The sequence below is a fragment of the Lissotriton helveticus genome, chromosome 4_1 (genome assembly GCF_964261635.1).
Source record: "Lissotriton helveticus chromosome 4_1, aLisHel1.1, whole genome shotgun sequence".
In the NCBI taxonomy this organism is placed as follows: domain Eukaryota; kingdom Metazoa; phylum Chordata; class Amphibia; order Caudata; family Salamandridae; genus Lissotriton; species Lissotriton helveticus.
In genome coordinates this window covers 700,625,454-700,648,003 of record NC_136063.1, presented here as the reverse complement: position 1 = coordinate 700,648,003, position 22,550 = coordinate 700,625,454, and the positions used below count along the sequence as shown (strand labels likewise).

The following is a 22,550-nucleotide window of genomic DNA, read 5'->3' as shown; positions in this document are numbered from 1 at the left end:
GGAGCAGCAGTGGGAGTCGTTCACACTAGTAAGTTAAACAAAAATGTCTGCAATGTGTGTGTGTGTGTGTGTGTGTGCGCACACACCTGTATGTCTTTGTGTGCAGATGAAGAGTGAGTGTTTAGCCCGTGGCCCCCGCCTGTGAACTGATGGACCTGGCACAATGCAGGCACTGTTTGAATAGTGATAGTTCCCGGGTAAAATGCAGGCCCTGGCATCCTTGTGATTGTGAGTCTTTGGCAAAATGTTCATAATTTCTGTTAAAATTCAGGCCCTAGCACAATGTTGGGGTACCCTAGCAAAATGAGGGCGATTCCACGGTGATGGTATTTCTTGACAACATGCTGGAACTGGCACACTAATGGTAATTCCTGGCAACATGACAGCCTTGGCACCATGGAGGTAATTTCTAATTAACTCCTGCATCTAGCATAATGGTGGCAACTCAGGGCAACATACTGACCATGGCACATTGGTGGTAGTCCCATTCAACATGCTGGCCCTGGCACTAAGGTGGTAGTCCTGGTAACATGCTTACTGTGCAAACTGGTGGTAATTTATCGTAAAATGTAGTCACCGGCCCTAATGAGGTAACCTCTCGCAACATGCTGGCCTTGGTACATTGGTGTCAATTAGTGGTAATAAGCCAGCCCTAGCACAATGTTGGTAATTCCTCATAAATTGCTGGCCCTGCTGCAATGGTGGTAATACCTGATAACATGATGGCCCTCACACAACAATATTAGTTTCAAACAACATGCTCACTGTGGCACAGGGGTGGTAATTTCTGGTAAAATGCTGGTCCTGGCACAATTAGCGTAAACCCTGGAAACATGCAGCTACTGGCACAATATTTGTAATTTCGGGTAAAATGCAGGCCCTGACACAATGGTGTTAATCCTTGGCAGCATGTTAGCGTGGCACAATGGATTGTAGAACCTGATAAAATGCTGGCCCTGACACAATGGTAGTAATTCCAGACTGCATGCTGGCCTAGAAAAATTGTGATAATTCCTTGTAAAATGATGTACTTTGCACAGGGGTGGTAATCCCTCGCAAAATGCTGGCACTGGCACAATGGTGGTTATTGTAATTCCTGATGTACTGTGACCAGCCATGGTATGATGGATGGTGTCAAGGCACAAATGTTAACCATATGGATACATTAAACTTTAGACACGTTCTGGGAAGACACAAACCAGTGGAATTGAACATAGTTAATGGGTAGGGTAATATGCAATGCGTAGCTAACCTCTCCAAAACTCAAGACAGACAACATTGTCATTGCCTAAGCTTAGGGCAGAGGTCTAGACAGGGTGAAGTCTATTGCATTTGTAAATGATTGTTTTATTTTCTTGTTCTCTGCAGAATGTTGTAATTTTGATTTTTCAATTTATTGAATACTGTGTTAGGTCTATCTCCTTTCTCTTATCTAATATATTTAAATGATCTCTTTTTAGTTTTGCCACATGATATGATACATATTCCTTTTGCAAGGTATTAAACAAGTTTAACTGAGATACCATTCATATTTCTTTTCAGAGCAATAATAGGATGTGGATTGAGTCAGTTCAAATCCGATACCCTTGGTTTCCGTCTGCCTTTCTTCACAAGGTTTCGTAACTCAGCTGATAAGTGAGTACCATGGACCGAACAAACCATCAACAATCACCTCTACCACTGGTGCCTTCATTGGAAGTGGCCACAGCTCCATGGTACTTCTTCTCAGATTCTGCCTACTACAAGCAGGCAATATCTCTGGGCAGAATACCAACTAAACATGCTGTGATCAGTACAATAAACCCGATTTCTCAATATTATTCCCCCAAAACTCAGAATTACCATTATTTTCCCACTCCTGGAATTTCCTGAACCCGCAGTAATGCTAATTCCAGGGCAGGGAAGTAACGGGAATTATTACGACCCACTCGTAATGAGGGCCCCATTGTCATTGCACAGTTTAACAATTCCTCTTTAAAGCATCACATTGCATATTTCTGTGTATATCTAAGGTCTAAGTATATATTTTAAAAACATACAGATTTTATCTATGTAGTAGTTTTGTTGGACATTCCCCGTCTCTTTAGCTATACAAAGATGTAATTATAATATGACTCTTTTACTTAAATTTAGTTGTGTCTCTTTTATTTTTATTAATATTTAAAACGCCTGTTCCGATACATGGACTTGCAATTAAAAATACCTACTGTTATTTTTTGTGCCTGTTAGGAGGAAATTTGTTACAGCCGGTGCAGGAGCAGGAATTGCATCTGTATTTCGGGCGCCTGTTGGTGGACTCTTGTTTACAATGGAAGAAGTGGCCTCTTTCTGGGACTTCAAACTGGCCTGGCAGACCTTTTTCTGCTGCTTGATGGCGGCTTTCACCACTGATTTACTGTCCTCCTCCTTCTCTGGCTTTGTCTACAGAGGCCATTTTGGATTTTTCAAAGCAGAAAACAGAATCTTGTTTTGGGTAAGTACAAGCTCCATTTCATGCAACTTCTTTAAAATATATATTCTGTTCCAGCAGCTGGACGTGCCTTTTGTGGAGATAGTGATCTCCGGAGTTGCTTCTGCAGGAGTGACATCACTAACTGGGGAATGACAGTTACACTGCCCTCCTGGTCACTGGCGTAGCAAGGGGGGTGGCAGTCTGCCCTGGGAAGCACGAGTTTTGGAAGCGACGGCCTCCCCTACTCCTCAGCTCTTACCTGTGGCTGTCGCAGGGCGGCAAACGCAGGAATGGCCACCAACTCCCCTCCGCTCTTACATGCGGGGACTGCCACGGGCGGCCAAAGGTCTAGCTACACCACTGCTCCAGGCACTAGAATAAAGGAGTCCTGTTTGGGGAGGTGGAGTACTGACTCATTGCTCCCTATCAACAACCAAAAGCAAAAAATGCTGGTGAGTGGAGCCCTAGGACTGCTGAATCGATTTCACAATAACAATATCATCCGAATTCCATGTCTACTGGAAATCTATCGTATAATAAGCTGATTGTATCCACATATGCACCAGTGTTTTAATGTGTGCTTCATGGCCAACAACCATGAAGGTGAGCGTTGACACAGATCAGTAAGAAAACTTAATAAAATGCACACACTCTCTTTTTATTCATGTACTTTCCTTGCATTCCATAAAAAATGCAGAGATTCGTGGTATTTCACATTTTTGTTTGTATTTTAGGCATATTCTTAGCATTCCTACAGAATAACTACATAATCCTGAATTGCCCACATAAAATGCCCAGAATGCCTGAACAGTCTGTTGTAAATAGTCAAGAATTCTATTATTATGTATTGCACAGAAAATTGCTAGAGTTCTACTTCAAAAACAATGTTCTAATTTTTCGTACATGACTTCTCCTGAATTATACTATTTGTTTTGAAACAGGCAAGCATACATAATTATTTCAATTCTTTCAAAAAGTAAAAACATTTTCAAACGAATATTACTTGTGTAATTTAGAGGAATACATTTGTCACCAAAATCTTACAACTTAAGATCAATGAACTTTAGATATATTTTTAAAATACTTGTTGCTCTAGTAAAATGTCACCACTATTATATCAAAATATATATTTGATCAAGGCTGTTTATCTGATCACGCTTTCTATCTAAAAGATGTGTTTCCTATTGGGCCACTCATTTGGGATTTTTAAAGAAGTATGTATGATTATATATAATTTGTATATATTTGTGAATTTTCATATTAAATCGGACAGTTAGGATAGAAAGCACCTATTCTGAAAAACCTGGCAAGGCAAACGGTAAACAAAACTCTGGGTACTGGAATCCAATGGATATTAGAATTGAAGTCCCACAGCTTCGGTCTCACGCCTTCGGTCCCCTTAAAGATGCAAAATTTGATCTTTGACCCTTGTACCAAAATATGTACATTTTTGTAAGCAATGTTTGTTTAAACTTCAAGTTTGCAGCCTTTCAAAACAGGGATTATTCAGTAGCGGCTGGGGCAGGGGGAGGGGTGATGAACTATGACAATCCCCCAGATGCATCAACAACCCATGCTGCGATTCCTTAATAGCGAAAAATACCAATTCACTATTAAGGAATAGCAAAATGGAATGCATCAAGAAATCACAAAAAAAATAGCGATTTCTTAGAATTCCTTAATTGCGACACACAAATTGCGAGTTGCAATTAAGGAATACCTCCCCATTCATTCGGGATTAAATGCGTCACCTACGCAGATGACACCCAACTAGTCGTCTCGCTGACGCAAAATTCGGGATGCTCAGACAACCTCTCGGCCTGCCTCTCGGAAATTTTCCTCTGGATGTCTAACTCCAAGCTCAAATTAAACGGAGCAAAAACCGAGATTTTAATTCTGGGTCACCAACTCTCCTCTCTACCCAATACATCTTGGCCCCCCTGTATGGGAGAGGTGCCCTCACCAAAAGACAAAATCAAGAGCCTGGGGGTATGGTTCGAGCCGGAACTAACCTTCAGGGCACATGCCCAGAAAGTGGCAGGCACATGTTTCGGCCTGCTCCGAACTGTGCGGAAAGTCCTCCCACTGCTACCCTTCCAATCTAGAAAATTACTAATTCAGGGATTGATCCTGCCTAGATTGGATTTTAGTAATGCTCTGCTCCTGGCAGCCCCGGAAGCCACTATCAACACCCTACAACGAGTACAAAACGCTGCTGCCAGGATGCTCCTGGGTGCCCCAAGAAGAGCATCAGCAAAACCGTTGTTGAAAACCTTGCACTGGCTCCCAGTGCGCGAGCGCATCTCCTTTAAATCATCATGCATTGTCCACAAAGCCCTTCAAGGCAAAGGACCCCAGGCCCTAAGTAGCCTGATACGCCCGTACAGACCCTCACGGGCCTTGAGATCGGACCTTGAAAACCTGGTCATAGTCCCCAGAATTAGGAAGGCCCGCTCGGGAGGCCGGCGCTTCTCGGTAAATGCAGCAAAGACCTGGAACGCCCTCCCCAGACACATTCGCACTGAACCGTCCCTTAGCAAATTTCGTAAATGTCTCAAATTTCTCCTTTTTCCCAAAACCTCTTAAATTCCCTTGCCCCCCATAGAGTTTCTTATTTTCGCATGGTAGCGCTGGGACGCTTACGGGCAGCCATGCGCTTTATAAATCCAATTTCATTCATTCATTCATTCATTCCTATGGGCCTAGAGACCCATAGGAATGAATGGGAAGACAATCTCAATTTGCGAATCGCAATTATCGAATCGCAAATTGAGATTGCAATTTCAAGGGTGCAGGGGTGTCCAAAGGACACCCTGTTGAGTCCCTGAAATTGATTTGTGCACATATGTTGCGCACACACATGCCCTTAGGGCATGTGTGTGCGCAACTTGAAAGTTTGAAAAATGCACTTTAGTGCATTTTTCAAAGTTTTTGCAAATTACCATGAAGTTGTACTTCATGGTAATTTGCGTGCCCAATTAGCGAATTCACTATTTTTAAAACTTTCATGCATTGCATTTAAGGAATCTCAATTTGAGATTCCTTAAATGCAAATAATCGCAATTTAGCGATTTCTCAATTTGCGATTTTTGCATTTGGGATGATGCATCCCAAATGCAAAAATACTGGTCGCAAAGGGGCAGATTCTGAGAATCTGCCTCTTTGCGAGCGGATTTTTGTTTTATGCATCTAGCTGAATAAAACAACAAAAACAAATCAGAAATAACTTACCTGCAGCATCGCCGCTCTTCAGTCCTCATCAGCACAGGCTCCCAGAATAGCCTGCGGCCAATCCTGATGCTGCTTTCATGCTGCTGGCAGCATGGGAGCAGCGTCAGGATTGGCCTGAGTGCCAACGATTGTCACTCCCAGAGAGACTGGAAGCCTGTGCCTTCTGTCTCCAACCCGGCAACGCAGCTTGGGTTGGAGATAGCTTTAGTGCACATGTCAGCTTGGCCCACATGCGTAATGACAACAGTGCCCACCACTCCCCCTCCAGGACTGCCCCCGCAATGGCCCTAACCCCAAGACTCGCCCGGGAGAGAAAAAAATAATTATAACTAACCTGGTTTATTATCATTTTAATTTTTCAATTATTGTAGCTGCTGACAGGAAGGGGGCCACATACCTTCGCCATAGTGGAGGAGCCACTGCTGTGATTAATAACATGCACTAAAACAGCTATTGAAACATGCTGTCCGTCAAGCACAAAAAATCTCCAAGCTTCTGGCCTTAATGCTATTTGCACAGAGCTTTGGCGCCAACAATAACCAATTGATTCAATGTTCCCACTATACGCCCCATGAACAGTGATGTTTAGTTTGTGTTAGATTTCCTTTTTTTAAATTGAACAAAGGGAATGGTAACCTGTTAGTAAAGAACTGTAGGCCAGTATCCTTGAAAGATACAGAAAAGGGCATATTATTCCTTACAATACCAGGTCGAACCATTGTCCTTCGCCCAAAAAAATTAAATACGTGGTCTCTTGCCTTCTCCAATGAAATACATCACATGATTGCAGATGTATAGAATAAAAACAGACTCTGAAGTTCAAAATTAAATACAGAAATAGGCAGCTAGTAATTTGATGCAAAAACATATTAGAAGTAGTAGTTTAATATGAGATACTTCCAAACTAAGATTGTAGTTCATAATGTGTGGTAAGATACTGGGAGACTTCAGTTTTCATGTAATGCTCTCTAAAATAAACATACCACCATAAATGTCTCTTTTCTGCTAATGCCTGTTTACTTCAAGGAACATAGTCTAGAATAACTTAAATGTTATTTCTCCCTTTCATTATTAAAATAGCAGTCGTAATTCTGAACTGCGTACTGTATTTTACACTGACTGGTGGCTCTGCAACAGACATTGTGACATTGCAACTCAGTTGTTATAAGTCATTACAGTAGACTAGCTACATTATTATTTTATTACACATGATTAATGATATAACTTCCATACTCTTGTTAGAAAATGTAGTCTATCGGCTGGATATCTGCTAAACGAATACCACATACATACATATATAGATACATTATATGTATTTATTGCAGACTTCTATGTATTATATCTTTGCCATGGATGTTTAATCAAAGTTTCTAACTCAGGAAGCCTCAGACATTGATTTTTTTTATTGTTTCACTTCTCCATGCAGATAAAGACTTTACTGGACATGAGCGTTCTGGCCTTCATCCCTACCATCATCATTGGAACTCTAGGGGGCCTCCTGGGAGCTCTCTTTGTATACATCAACATACATATAAACAAATCACGCATGAGGCTTTTTAACATGATTCAAAGCGAAATCTTAAAGAAAGCGAGTAAATTGTGTGAAGCGTTGTTGATTGTGGTAAGTAGTAATGGGCTGATTTCACCTACACTAGAATGAGTCCATTCCCGACATTGTACCATGGCCAAAGGCAGTGTCCACGTATAATTTTCCTTTGTCAAAGAAAGGGTCGATAGGTAGACGGACTTGCTATAGTGTGGCTTTTCTGCCATCAAAGTAAAAATATATGTAGACATTCAGAGCCTGAGTCACAAAGTTGTATCCACACAGATTTTCACCAGTAAACATAATTACATTGTACATAAGCAAGATGCACTTGATTCACAAATGGAATGCAGTATGTTATGTACATGCATATTTCACAATGCATGTTTTCAAGATATGCACTCTTATACAGCAAGTGAACAAGAAAAAGGGTAGAATATTTAAAACCCCTGGCAAAATGGGAGATTCCAATGATTGCTCAAGGACAGGCAATGCCATTGAGGTTTATAGACACAAAGCAGCATATCCAACAGTGAATGTATTAACAAAACAAGAATTACAATGTTTTTTAAAGTATTTCCTAATCGAGAAACACTTCCATCATTATTGATAATGCTGTTGCTAAATTGAGGCGATTATAGGCAGTTGCTCATTTTTGTTAATTCACAAATATTTTCAAGTGCATAGTGTTCATAGAGCCAACCGGCCCCAAAATGTTGTCATCTGTTAGAGTTAAGCCCTCTCTTCCGTGCTACATCTTTCTCAGTGATGGACCTTGGAAATGTGTATTAGGAGTCAAGGAGCAAGTTATACATCTCAAAGTTAAATTTCATTAACGGTTTAAGTTCAGTCAATAATGAGAATTGTATTGTTGTTTTTGAAAATTTATTTCTCATTGAGAGATTAGTGAAGATCTTTATTTTTGGTCTTTATTAAGTTAGTCCATCAATCAAATACGTTTACAGAAATTCTCATTAAAGAAAATGGTTAGAACAAAGCATCAAATAATAAGATTGCATTGAGAGTGTTCCATAAAGAAATAAGTTCCCTATTTTATAAATCAGGTTCAGTGCTTTAGATTCTAAGAACCCATAAAGAGTTAGAATTCAATGGAAGAGTGAAATCAAAGGAGCATAAGTTGAATTAAAGTAGCCGAACACCCATAAAGAGTAGTTCATAAGACTCAGCCGAGTCTTGATAAATCCAAACAAGTCAGCATACAGTTGCAGTGGCAAGCTGTTAAATCAAATAGCAAAGAGAGTTTAAGGGAACAGCAGCAGCAGTAGCCACAACCATCAAGAGTTCGACCAGGGGAAAGGGAAAAGCCAGATTCCACTCTAACCACATAGGATCATGCACAAATATAAAAGTCGAGAAAACATGTTAAAAACATTGTAGCAGAGTTCTTCTTCCACAAGCCAATCATGAGACAAAGTTCTTCCGTAAGCAGGTTCAGCTCCTCCGTTTCCATGGAAATAGATATTTCATTAAATGTTTTACCGTATGGTTAGCCACAGTCTTGCATATTAGATTCCGGAAACATCAAGCTAGTTCCCACAGGCTTTAGGCATCAACTGACCTTCTATATCTCTGAATATTTCACTGTGAGAACAATGAAATACTAACTAAAATACAAAAATGACTGTTAGGTAATACATTCTTTTAAGCTATGAATCAATCATTATTGTTTAAATGCACAAATGATTCCATCTAAACGTTATACAAAACATAAGAAAATAGGAAACTCATGCCATTCAGGAATATAATGTTGCTTAATAAACTAATACATTTTGTTAAACCCAAAGATTCTGCGTTATGGCAACATCTCTAAGCATGTCGTTCTTGGGTCAAGCTTCTAAATCACGTTGTGCACAATTCAGCAATATCGAGTTTCCTTCTAGCTAGGAAAAGCGTGTTCCATGGCCTTTCCATGGCCTACATAAATAAAATTGACTGCCTACTACGAATAGCACATTTTAAATGCGTGCAGTTTAACGTTAAGTTTTACACTTTTATAGCACTTTTAAAGCACATTTAGTATACCATGTTAATACATTTTCGTTCTAATTTTTAGACTCTATTATTCCGACAAGCACAGTTTGTGAATGGTGACAAAAGATATATTTATTAAACACCACTCTGGCATATTAACGCCCAGTCATGTATGAAACATCTGCCTTGCATACTTTACACCTGAAAAAGAAAAGGTGCATAAATCATTTTTTTAAAATTTGGAATGTTTCTATTTCTGTACACATTGTGTAACTGACTTGCTTCTAGACGCTTTTAGTGAGATAGTATATTTATGACTTCAGCATGTTTCAAGGTGCTAATCAGAATATTTTTGATTGTGGATGGGGTAACTTTTCTGCAGGTATTTCTTTTCATATGCTTGGCCTTCTCGCTTCACATCCTTGAGCATTCTCTCTTTCCATCCATCGATCCATTCTCTCTTTCCTTTTCTCCTCTCTCTCTTCTTCCTCGCTGATTGCTTTCTTTTTTGTCTTCCCCCTCCATGTTTCTGTAAATCCCCACTGGAATTAAAGTCCTGTCTGACCCCACTTCTAGATTACTAGGCCTTGCCCTGTGGTATTACCATGTTGTACTTTTCCCCGAGTTGGTACATGGTTGGTTGAGGAGATGGGTTTTCATTTTTGCCATGGAGATCATGGATTGGGAATGAAGGATGCATTTGGTAGGAGTTGTTGTCTGAGAAGTGCCTGGCTTCTCTTGTTCTGGGCCCACATATATGTGTTGCCACAGTGTAGGCTACAGTTGACAAAGGCACCTACTACTATGTAGTGGTGTTCTGTGGAAATGCAGAATAGTACTTAAAAAAGCAGCTACTGTTGGTGGAAGGTGGACTTGACTTTTTTAGGGGCTAAGACACATTGGAAGAGTTGGGTGAGGGGTTTGAGGAGATGGAGCTGGCCTAGTAATAATATCTTAGCCTAGGTCCAGTATCTCACTTAATTTAACTTCTTTGTTTTTTTCCCCTTTGCGTTATTGAAGGTTGCTGAGTCTGACTTTTTGTCTGTGTTGTTCCTGGAAGGAACTAAATCACTTCACTGCTTGGTCAGACAATGTTACACATTGTAAAAGGCACAGTGGAATAATGTGGCCCACAGTGTAAAAGGTGGCTTTGGTGTTGCTGCGCATCAGCATGATGAGTGAACTCTTCTCTGCCTTTCAGGTCTCGCCTAGGCAGCACTTGCGCTGTGTCTTTCGGGACATGCTGTATCTACAATTGTCAGGTTGTTAGCAGCACTAGAATGTAAACAACGCCACTAACCTTTCTCTTGTCACCAGCAGAGACAATGGTAGTTGATTATTCCCCCTAATTCCCTTGAACGCAACCCCCAACAGAGGAACGGGAATCCTGCTCTGTGGAATCGAGCCCCGGGGAAAAGGGAAAGGGATAAAATAACAAACTTGGTGCTAGCGCTCTGGTCTCTTCAGGGTCTAGTCTAGGAGATTGTAAGGCATCAGTATGGAAGCGACCCTGCAGGTCAGGAGAAGAAAACACAACAGATGTATGGGAGCTTGCTCTGATGTATGATATTAAACTAAAGACTTTTTTACCCACTCACCAGAAGCTCAGCAGCTAGGATACATAAACAATTCACCACATGTAATAAATCCAGAGCGGTGAATATAAATCATGAGGTCTGACAGAAAACTAATACTGAGAGAGTGTGGGGAGTTCCCACACTAGATCCAGCGGTGCTCCTACGTGGGTGTTAACCTCAAAAAGGTTGCGTAATTGGTTCAAGTTCATCAAACCAGAAATGGTAGTTCAAGAACAATTTTATTCCAAAATCATATATTCAGGACATATAGACTTGAGTGTTGTTCAATGGATGATTCATCACAATGATAGTCAACGAAATATTGATCAAATCCCAATGCATTTCGGGACGAGGTCCCTTCATCAGGGGATAAGGTAATCTGTAAGGGAACCAAACAATGTTTCAGGGGAGGGGGGGGGGGGGGGGAAACCTCTGGAGAATGTCAAATGACATATACAAGCCTGAAAGGTACGTGTAAACTAAACAAGAAACAAGAGTAAAATCGGATGCCAGGAGGGACGTGAAATTAAAGGGGAGTCAGAGTGAACATGTGATCAGAGGGGAATAGTGTGGTTTAAAAGTAACCAAGTTACAAGCGAAACCCAAATGAGGTCAAAAGAGAATAGCATGTAGAGTGATAAACATAAGAAAGACAGGCAATTATGAAGGCTGCATATCATGAAACAGCACCCGTTTCGTGCGCATTATAGTCTAACCAGAAGTGAGTCACGCGAAATTAAAGAAAGTTAGCCATACCCAAACAGTGATGTGACCGCGCTCACACAGCGGGTTCTCAGCTGGGAAACGAGCGTGTAGCGGAAACGGATGTTTACAAGAAACACAATGACACAAAATAGAAAGCGGACTGTAACGGACCGCCTCGGTAGAAGAGTGAGGATTATTTAGAAAGGGCAAATGATCAATAAAAATTAATTAGAGTGACGGCTTATCAAAGAGTTTTGAAAATAAAAATGTGCAATAACGAGTGAAGTGAGAAATAAAACACAGGACGAAGGTGAAATAGGAGGAAAAAACGGGTCGGCCATTTTGAGATGGGAAAGAGGAGTAATGTATGTACACATAGTCTGAAGTAAAACCTAAATAAAAAATTAAACAGGCAAATATGAAGATTGGGGAAATAGAGGTGAGAATGAGAATTCAAAGGAAAAATGGGTTCCAAGGAAAAGAACAGAAAGGGAAAATATGAAAAGGTGAAGGAGGATATAATGAGAAAGTATGATAGATCAAAGGCGTAAGTTGCAGGTTACAAAAGGTATAATAGAGCGAAAGCATAAGTTACAGGTAACAACTGTATTCAATCCTTTCATTAAGACCCTTCGGATGGCTCGAGTCTAAAAATTTGATCCAAAAAAGTTCTCTTTGGAGAAGTATTTTCCGGTTATCAACGCCGGATCTCGTAGGGACAACTTCCAGAACAAGGAACCTCAGCTGGCTGATGTTATGTTGAGATGAAATGAAATGAGCAGCTAGGGGAGATTTCAAGTTCTTGTTCCTGATGGTGCTCTTATGTTCAGTTAAACGAACTTTGAGTTTCCTTTCGGTTTTGCCAACGTACGGTAAGCCACAAGGGCACTTGAGTAAATATACCAAGTTCATAGAGTCGCAGGTGGCATTGGTCTTTAATTTGATGGATTTACCAGAAGACGGATGGTTGATGACACTTCCTTTGATGATGTTATTGCAATGGCTGCAATTGTGGCAGGGTATAGTACCATGGAAGATAGCGTTGGGTGGTTTGGGTTTTATTTCCAACATGTTTTTGAGATTTTTTGCTCTTTGGTATGCGAATAATGGAGTACTATTGAACAGACCTTGAAAATCGGGTTCAGATTGTACCATTTGCCAATTGCTTAGAATGATCTTTTTTATTGCAGGGCTTCTGGAGGAGTATTTGGAAACGAACACAGGCTTTTCAGTGGTTTTTTGCTCGTGTTGGCAATTAAAAGATCATTTCTGTTCTCGGACTTGATGCGATCACTAGCAGCCTGTAGAGTCAATTCTGGGTATTTTCTCTCTCTGTATTTTTGTAGGATTTTCTTTTCAGTTAGTTGATATTCATCCGACTCTGAACAGATTCTTTTGGCCCTCAAGAGCTGCGAGAAAGGCAAATGTTTTTTCAGGGGGGTCGGATGACAACTAGTGTACCAAAGAGCATTGTTGCGGTCTGTGGTTTTGTGAACAACGAAGTGCTTATGCTGTCATTGTCAAGAGTGACTAAAATGTCCAAGAAAGGTAAGCACTTGGAATCAGTGTTGTAGGTGAATTGGATATGATCATCAGCTTGATTGATGTGTGAGATGAACTCGGATATTTGTTCAAAGGGTCCTGCCCAAATCAGAAAAATATCATCGATATATCTCCAGTATGTTACAATTCTATCTCGCCACTGGGTGTTTTCCAAAATGTTATCAGTCTCCAGCCGGTGCATAAACAAATTCGCGTAGCTGGGGGCAGCACAATTCCCCATTGAGGTACCCACTAATTGTAGATAGAATTTGTTGTTCCAAGTGAAGTAGCTGTGATACAGCATGAACTGCATGAGTTCTAGCAGTAATACTTTCAAATCATCATTCATGGGGTTGGAAAGTAAAAAAGATTCCAGAGCTTCAATCCCTCTGTTATGCGGTATAGATGTGTATAACGCACATACGTCGATGGTAACCAGAGTGTATTGAGTATTGGAATGTAGAGTCACTTTCTTCAGTTGGTTTAAGAAATCAGTAGAGTCCCGTATATATGTGGACATGCCCCTCACAATGGGCTGAAGGTACAGGTCAACAAACTTACCAGTAGGTTCATGAATGGAATTCCTGGTGGACACTATCGGTCTAAAAGGAGGTTGCTGTAAGTTTTTGTGAATTTTAGGCAGCATATGTATGCTGGGACACTTTGGGTGAGGATGTATCAGATACTTCAAATCTTTTTGGGAGATAGTCCCCATTTCAAACGCTTTTTCTAGGATTGTTCCCAAAATTTTAGAGAATGCTTCAGTGGGGTCAGAATTCATTTGCATGTAAAGGTTCTTGTCATTCACATGAAGGGTAACGCTGGAGTGATAGAATTTCCGATCAAGAACCACTACGGCTCCACCTTTATCCGCTTTACAGCAGGTGATTTCATTGTTGTCAGTAATCTCTCTGAGAGCTCGATAGTCACTCACATTAAAGTTGCAGATCTTCGGCGAAGGTTTTTTGAAACTTTCTTTTAGTGCGTTGAGAGTTATGGTCTCGTATGAGTCTAGAATCTTATGGCTTACTGGAGCCATGAAAGAACTTTTGCTTCTTAGATCTTTACAAGCGTGCTGGACTGGTGGTCCAGTCGGAGGGTTCACATTGCTGAAGAAATGGCGTAAGCGTAGATTACGCATAAATTTGAAGAAACAAATTTCTATTTCCAGTTCATTGGTGTGGTATGTGGGGACAAACGACATCCCTTTTTGTAATACTCTTATTTGGTTGGTGGATAATGGACTTTGAGATATGTTAATGACTAAGTTGTTTTGCTCCTTGTTGCGTAGGCTATTGGTGTTGTTGCTGCTGTGGCTGCGGTTTCTGCCCCTCCTGGTTCTACGGTGACGGTTGAACCTTTCTCTAAAAAAGGAACACCAGAAGTGGTAGGAATGTTTGGAGAGATGCCTGTGGCCCCAGTTTCCTGAGGGATCATTCTTTGGGGTCTGCTCTGAGATTGACCGAGTTTTGGAGCCGTTGATCCGTCTGATGAAGTGACTTCATCAAATGACGGGTTTGAGAATGGTCGTTGTTGTCTCCGTTGGGCGTAGACCTCCGCCCAACTGTAGACCTCACCTAATTTATAATCCATAGTGTCTCTTTTGTATTTACGGATTTTTCTGTCGTTAATTTCTTTGGTGTACTTGTCCAACTGGATGTTGATGTCCTCCAGGGCTTTGTCTAAATCCACTTTGTTCATGTTTTTATCTATATTCTGATGGATTTGGTTAATCTCTTTTTCAAGATCGTTGATCACTTTAGACAATTCCTCCACGATTAAGAGAATGAGATCCAAGGAACAACGATTCAGAATGGCGTACCAGCGTTCCGTGAACTTTGGGTTGTTCCTGCAGAGAGTCGGCTTTAGGGCAATTCGTAAGCCTCTAGGGATGCGTTGATCCTTGTGGTATCTAATCAGTGTTCCAGCATGTAAACGCTGATTAATTATTCTTTTGGAAGTATATAACAGTTGCCTTAGCATACTCGGGTTCGAAAAAGTGCTTGTAGAGGTTGGATCCACCTCCTTAACAAGTGAATAGATCCGTTGAGTTTCATCTGGATCAAAACCAAAAATGTCGGCACGGTTGGCCGTGATACTTGAAATTTCTTCATAGGACATCTTGATAGGGTGCTCACACTGGGTAGCCAGAAAATTGAGAACAAAAAAGGAGGTGGTGTGGCACACCGTTTTTGAGAAAGTTCAGAATAGGTAATCCTAGGATATATAGGTATAACGTTCCTGGGCGCCGCAGGAGTATCCCTTCCGGCAGATAAGGGACTTGGAAGTAAAGACTAATACTGAGAGAGTGTGGGGAGTTCCCACACTAGATCCAGCGGTGCTCCTACGTGGGTGTTAACCTCAAAAAGGTTGCGTAATTGGTTCAAGTTCATCAAACCAGAAATGGTAGTTCAAGAACAATTTTATTCCAAAATCATATATTCAGGACATATAGACTTGAGTGTTGTTCAATGGATGATTCATCACAATGATAGTCAACGAAATATTGATCAAATCTCAATGCATTTCGGGACGAGGTCCCTTCATCAGGGGATAAGGTAATCTGTAAGGGAACCAAACAATGTTTCAGGGGGGGGGGGAAACCTCTGGAGAATGTCAAATGACATATACAAGCCTGAAAGGTACGTGTAAACTAAACAAGAAACAAGAGTAAAATCGGATGCCAGGAGGGACGTGAAATTAAAGGGGAGTCAGAGTGAACATGTGATCAGAGGGGAATAGTGTGGTTTAAAAGTAACCAAGTTACAAGCGAAACCCAAATGAGGTCAAAAGAGAATAGCGTGAGGGCGTGGCCAGGCGCCAACGAAGATGGCCGCCTACCTCCGGAGCTCCGCCGGGACGACTGCTGTCCCCGACGATATCCGCCTTGATATCCTGGCCGGAGCGCCCTCAGCATAGCGCACCGGCCCCCAGAACAGTTCCGCGGCTGCTCCGCCTCTTGAACGGCGACCGCGCTCCCTGCGGAGGCGAATCGCCGCAGCGTTCGTTTGGCGGGCAGGCTCGCGGTGGCGGCTGGAGCCTGAGCCCGGATCGGCCCAAAATCGAGGCCCCGGCTTGCGGCCTGCACAGCGAAGGCCGGAATCGGACCTCATCTCCGCTGTTCCGGAGGGGGGGTGGCCCCGAGCTACACACCGCCTGGACGAGCGTGGCACGCACCTGCACTGTGGAGAAGCGGAGGGCCCGACGCAGACGCTGTGACGGCCTGGGGCTGCGGCGCTTCCCGCTGCTGAGTGTCACCGACCATCAGGCACACTCCGGAGGTGAGAGCGCGGGTGATCCGGTAGGGGCCGCAGCGGCGGCCGGTGCGAAGGGGAGCCCACCGACCCACCCCACGGCCGGGAATCCACATACAGTGCCACCATCAGTTGGGGAGACGATCGCCCCCAGGCCGCTCCGGGGGTGATCTCGCAGGGCCCAGCCGGGCAGTCTGACGCGGAGAACTACAGTCCCCAGCACTCTCCTGGACTGCATACGCGACACAGCCTGCCGGAGCGGCCGGACTCAATCGCCGGAGGGTTCAGGTGGGCCGGACGGCTACGACAGGCCGGAGCTGTGGATTCTCCGGTGTGTAAGCCAGACTGCATAATCAATACACGCCTGCCCGAAACACAGGTGGCTGCCGCCCACTGTTGGCCACGGGAGAAGAAGCCCGGATCCGCCATGAGGCCCAGAGCGGTGGTCCCGACCCAAACGAATAAACTGGACAAGTACGCGGTGGCCACAGGACCCGCGCAATCGGGAGCAAAGGGTGGAAGCACCTCGGACGCCACCGAACCCTCACTGACGTCCATCATGGCCGCAATACAGACGCTCGGCACCACCCTGGAATCCAAGATGGACAAAGTCACAATTGAAGTCAATCTGCTGCGTACTGACCTGGGCAAGACCACTGAAAGGTCCAAGGCCAACGAAACTGACATAGCGACGCTCCAGGCCTCTTCGAAGCAACTGGAAGGCCGGGTAAATGAACTCGTCCACCGACACCGGCTAATGGCCCAGAGACTCGAGGACCAGGAAGGGAGGGCCAGGCGCAGTAACATTCGCGTCGTAGGTGTGCCGGAGGATTCGGAGAAGCAAAGCACGGAGCTGTTCTTGGAGGACCTCATCCTGAACCATCTTCGGCCGAAGCGGCTCTCCAAGTTTTTCACCATCGAGAGGGCCCACCGAGCCCTGCTCCCCAAGCCCAAACTTGGCGCCCCGCCGCGTACGATTATCGCAAAAATACTGAACTTCCGCGACAGGGATGCCATCCTCCAGGCAGCCAGACAGCAAGGGGACCTGCAGTATGAGGGGACCACCATCAGATTCTTCCCTGACTTCACCTTGCAGGTTCAGCAGGAGCGTCGCTCTTTCATGGGGGTGAAGGCGGCACTCAGAGAGCGAGGTATCAAATACATGATGTTCTTTCCTGCTAAGCTCAAGATCATATTTGGTGGGAAATCCCACTTCTTCACCTCGCCGGAGACGGTCCAGGAATGGCTCGACGGGCAGGCGTCGGAGGCACGGACAACGCAGAATCGAGACGCCTGGAGGGAACCGGGGGCCCCCTCCCCCGGGTCGGCGGATGGGGGAGCTGCAGGGGGCGAACAGAGCCAAAGGTCGTGGCGCTCCAGATCCAACAGTCCTCGCTGGGATTCCCCTCATGACAACGCAGCACGGTGAGGCGTCGAACAGTATCTACCAGCCGCTTGGCCGTGACTGCGCTGGCATCCACAGCGGTAAGACTCCTACACTGCTTTGGGATGCGGGCACACTTACCCATGACTATTGTATTACTGGGCTAAACGCCGCATCTCCGTAAACTACTGGGACTTCTGTGTCGGGGACACGGGAAGGGCGGCTGGAGTTGGGACTAGCACACGCGCCTACTACCAGAGTTCCTCGGGGGGGAAGTGGTTTACTCTCTCCGGGGTGGGATGGGGACGACAGGCGCTCTGCTAATTGGGGTTGTGGGTAGTTTGAAGCCTACGGAGCAGGGGGCAGGGTGGGGGGCTAGTTCATTGTGGGGGGGGGGTTCTACGGACTGAGAAAGGGATTGTGCAACACTGTTCCGCACACGATTGTTCTGTTTGCTTTACAAATTACCGTTGGGGAGGCAATTGGGGGGGGGGGAGTGTTTTCTGGTCATGTGTAGTTCTCCTTGTCAGACTTGGCCTGAGCGCCGTAAGGCGGCCACAGTTTACCTCACACAGTCACGGTTATGGCTAGACGCTGGGAGAAAAGCCTCAAGATCCTGAGCTGGAACGTGAATGGGCTTGGGGATAAACTCAAACGCACCATAGTCCTCCAGTTCATTAGAAGACACCAACCTGACGCAGTACTACTGCAGGAAACTCACCTCCTGGGGAACACATGTCAGGCCCTCAACAGGTTGGGGTACACCCTTGTAGTGCATGCGGGCTTCACGTCAGGTTCCAGGGGGGTGGGGATTTTGATACGCCGGTCACTTCCAATCCACATCACCAACACTGAGACGGACCCGCAAGGCCGCTTCGCGGTACTGTCCGGCAGATGGGAAGGACAGCACCTCAACCTGCTATCGGTATATATCCCACCAGGCCTCCAATCCTCATCATACGCGGATCTGGGCAAATTGCTCCTCTCTCTTCCCCATGGTCGACTCGTGCTGGGGGGGGACTACAATGCTGTTATAGCGGGCACTTTGGACAGGCACCCTCCCAGAGACACACCACAAGGGCAGCAATGGCTATCCTCCTTCCTGGAAGCTTTCGGGCTTACAGATGCCTGGCGGTTGCTGCACCCGACAGACAAACAATATACCTTTTTCTCCGGTCCCCACGGCACTTTCTCCAGACTGGACCACATCCTCACCCTACTTACCCAAGACATGACGGTACACGACACGACGCACCTTCCACGCGGCATATCTGACCATTCACCAGTGCTTGCACACTTTACATTTGGGTCTCGACGGGAGGGATGTGTGGCGCCCATCAGCGCATGGCACCTTCAATCGGAGGAGACTAAGAAGGCGCTCACGAAAGCGATTACCCAGTATTTCGACGGTAATGAGGGGTCAGTGGACTCCCCGGTCATCCTCTGGGAGGCCTTCAAAACTGTGCTCAGGGGGGAGGCTCTGTCACACATAGCTGGGAAACGAAGGGAGAAAGAGCGCCAGGTCACTGCAGTAGAAGCGGACCTGGCGGCCCTGGAACAAGAGGCGAGTACGACTAGAGCGCCTGCTGTGCACCATAGGCTACGGCTTAAGACGGCTGAATACAAGGAGCTAGTCACACAAGACGCTCAAAGGGCAGCCAGACACACGATGGGCAGGATATACGACCAAGGCGATAAGGCTGGGAAACTGATAGCGTGGCTGGAAAAGAAGCAACAGGCTACCAGGGTGGTCCCCGAAATCCTAACGACCGGAGGGGCGACGGTAACGGAACCCCGGGAGATAGTGGCGGAATTTGCTCGGCACTACCGGCAAGTGTATAGCCGGGTATCGGACCGCCCGGAAGAGGACTCTTTGGCCCTCTTGGCGGACATCCAACTGCCTTGCTTGTCGGAGACGGAAAGAGAAGCCCTTGAGAGCCCGCTCGCTCCCTCGGAACTGCAGCGCGCAATAGTAGACCTACGTCCAGGCAAGGCCTTGGGGCCGAACGGCCTTCCGATTGAGCTCTACAAATTGCAACCGGACGCCCTCAGTAAGCGCCTTAAGCCCATGTTCGACGAAAGTCGAGAGAGGGGCATCCTGCCCAAAGATCAGCGGCTGGCCACTATTGTGGCGATCCCTAAGGAAGGGAAACCTAGGGACCAGTGTGCCTCCTACAGGCCGATCTCGTTGATCAACGCTGAGCCAAAGATCCTTGCCAAAGCGCTCGCAAATAGACTCCAGCCGGTCCTGGCTACTCTGGTTCACCCGGACCAGTCGGAGTTCATGCCCCGCCGTAATACGGCACTCAACATCCGCCGCCTGCACGGGGTGCTCGGTCAGAGACATAAACTGCAGGAAGACGCGGTGGTGGTCTCCCTCGACGCCACCATGGCATTCGACACCCTTGAATGGCCATACATGCTCGCAGTGCTGCGCAAACTGGGATTCGGACCGAACTTTATATCGTGGGTGCGCCTCCTCTACACCGAACCTTTGGCCCAGGTGGTAGTGAACGGAAAGGCGTCGGCGGTCTTCACCCTCGAAAGGGGGACCCGGCAGGGGTGCCCTCTCTCTCCTCTCCTGTTTGCGCTCTCGCTCGAGCCTCTCGCGGCCTGGATAAGGCAGGATGTATACCTTAGAGGTATAGCATGGACGGAAGAATGGGAAGACAAGATTTCCCTCTACGCCGACGACATCCTCCTATACCTGACCAGACCGCGTAGGTCCATCCTGGCGGTGCTTGACATCCTCACCAGCTTCGGCCGAAATTCAGGGTTTAGAATCAATTGGAATAAATCACATCTGTATGTGCTACGCGGGGACCCCCCAAAACTGCCGGCCACCTGTCCCTTGCAAGTGGCGACGGACGGCTTCACCTATCTGGGAGTCTTCGTCTCCACTGACAAGACGTTGCTATATGAGCGCAATCTACTCCCTCCCCTCAGACGGCTTCAGCGAGAGGCGAAATCCTGGCAGAGTCTTCCATTGTCATTGTTGGGCCGGGCGGCCCTGTTTAAGATGGTGGCGCTGCCTAGGTTCCTCTACGCGCTACAGAACTACCCGGACAGAGTGCCCAATGCGTACTTTGTAGCGGTGGAAGGGGCGCAACGTGAACTACTGTGGGCGGGTGCGCCCAGGATCGGACTGCACAAACTCACACTGGGGTGGTACGATGGTGGGATCGCCCTCCCTGACATCCGTAAATACTATTGGGCAGCACACCTTGCCGCCATCAACCAAGGGACATACTGTGATGGGGGCGACCCTGGATACGGGATGGACAGGTGGCAGCTCCCTGGGGGAAACTACGAGGCCGCGCTCTACTCCAGGCCGGGGAGGTACCGACTTACCGGACCGACCCAGCACTCAGTTCAAATTTGGCATATAGCTCACAAGAAGCTGGGATGGTCCAATGTCCTCACCATGTCCACGCCTCTGTGGGCCTCTGAAAAGCTGGGCACGCTGGGACGCACCAAAGGGTTCCGCGGCTGGGACCTGATAGGGATTTCACACATTAGAGACCTATGGGGACCGAAGGGCGTCCATACGTTTGCACACCAACGGGACACATACGACATGGCGCGCACGGAGTACTTCCGATACATACAGGTCAGGCATTCACTGCAAGCGAATATCCCACCAGACACCACCCTGCCCCTAGCCTCTCCGCTGGAGGACAGACTACTCGACGGGCACCTTCCAGAACACGCCATCTCCCTCACATATCGTAAACTAATTAATAACCCCCCTGACTCCTTACTTCCTCTTAGAGACAAATGGGTCACTGATGGGCTTGAGATAGATGAGGAGGAGTGGTCTCACGCGCTAGCCTCACCTAGGGAAGTAGCGATTTCGGCCCGACTAAGGCTAGTCCAACTAAAAATCCTTCATAGAGTCTACATTTCCTGCACTAGGCTGGTGGCGATGGGGAAGGGTGGTGAAGGTCTCTGCAGAAGGGGTTGTGGGGGGGATGGCACCTTTTTCCACATACTATGGGAGTGTCCCAAGGTGCAACGATACTGGAGGAAAGTGATCCACTGCATGCGGGAGGTTATGGAGGTGGACCTTCGCCCCGAGGCCAAGCGATGCCTCCTAAATATATGGGAACCCACGGACCTGACATCCAAGGGGAGGGTCTGGGTAACACTTGGTCAGATGGTGGCAAAGAGAAACATAGCGCGACTCTGGGGAGCCCCTCATTCCCCGACACTGAGAGAGTGGCAGAGCGACATGGACTGGTGCATGCTGCAAGAAAAGACAGTCTATGTGACAAGAGGTTGCCCCCGCAAATGGAACGATATATGGTCCTGCTGGAATGAATTTAGAGGTAATATCTGTGAACCCCCCCTGGCCACGCGGGATGGGCAGGAAGACATAGACTAAGATCCCTGAAGGATGGGAATGTCAGACAGCGTTGTTCATTGACACTGCGCTCGTGGCGCCGACACTGTGCTGAAGGAGATCTAACTCACTGACCAAGGTTTCTTGTTTCTAGGGTAGGAGTGGGTGGGGGAGGGGGGAGGGGAAGTTTAGAAGTTTGGTTCGTTACGATACCCACTTTGTTCCACTGCACGACATCCTAAATGCGCTACTTCTCCGATGGCACAGGTTGATACTTGCTCCTCTCCTATCTTCATCCTATCGCCACCGAGCCTCAGGGATGCCGGTTTAAGGCTGTGTCTGGATAATTACGTACTCACTGCTGACTGCATGGTAGCCGCCGGCCTCCGGGTTGTAGGCGTGCGAAACAGTGTATTGAAGTCAACATTAATAAAAGCAGTTGAACCAAAAAAAAAAAAAAAAAAAAAGAGAATAGCGTGTAGAGTGATAAACATAAGAAAGACAGGCGATTATGAAGGCTGCATA

At 45.9% G+C, this 22,550-nt stretch overlaps 1 protein-coding gene across 1 annotated transcript in view; it reads left to right on the top strand.

Annotated features, from left to right (window-relative positions):
* Nucleotides 1-22,550, top strand: part of LOC144827301 (chloride channel protein C-like) — a 602,170-nt gene that overhangs the window by 97,329 nt on the left and 482,291 nt on the right. The window contains exons 5-7 of the mRNA XM_078685669.1: nucleotides 1,543-1,635; nucleotides 2,230-2,473; nucleotides 7,110-7,304. Coding sequence (XP_078541795.1) covers nucleotides 1,543-1,635; nucleotides 2,230-2,473; nucleotides 7,110-7,304 — 532 coding nt within the window. The remainder of the gene's footprint in view (nucleotides 1-1,542; nucleotides 1,636-2,229; nucleotides 2,474-7,109; nucleotides 7,305-22,550) is intronic.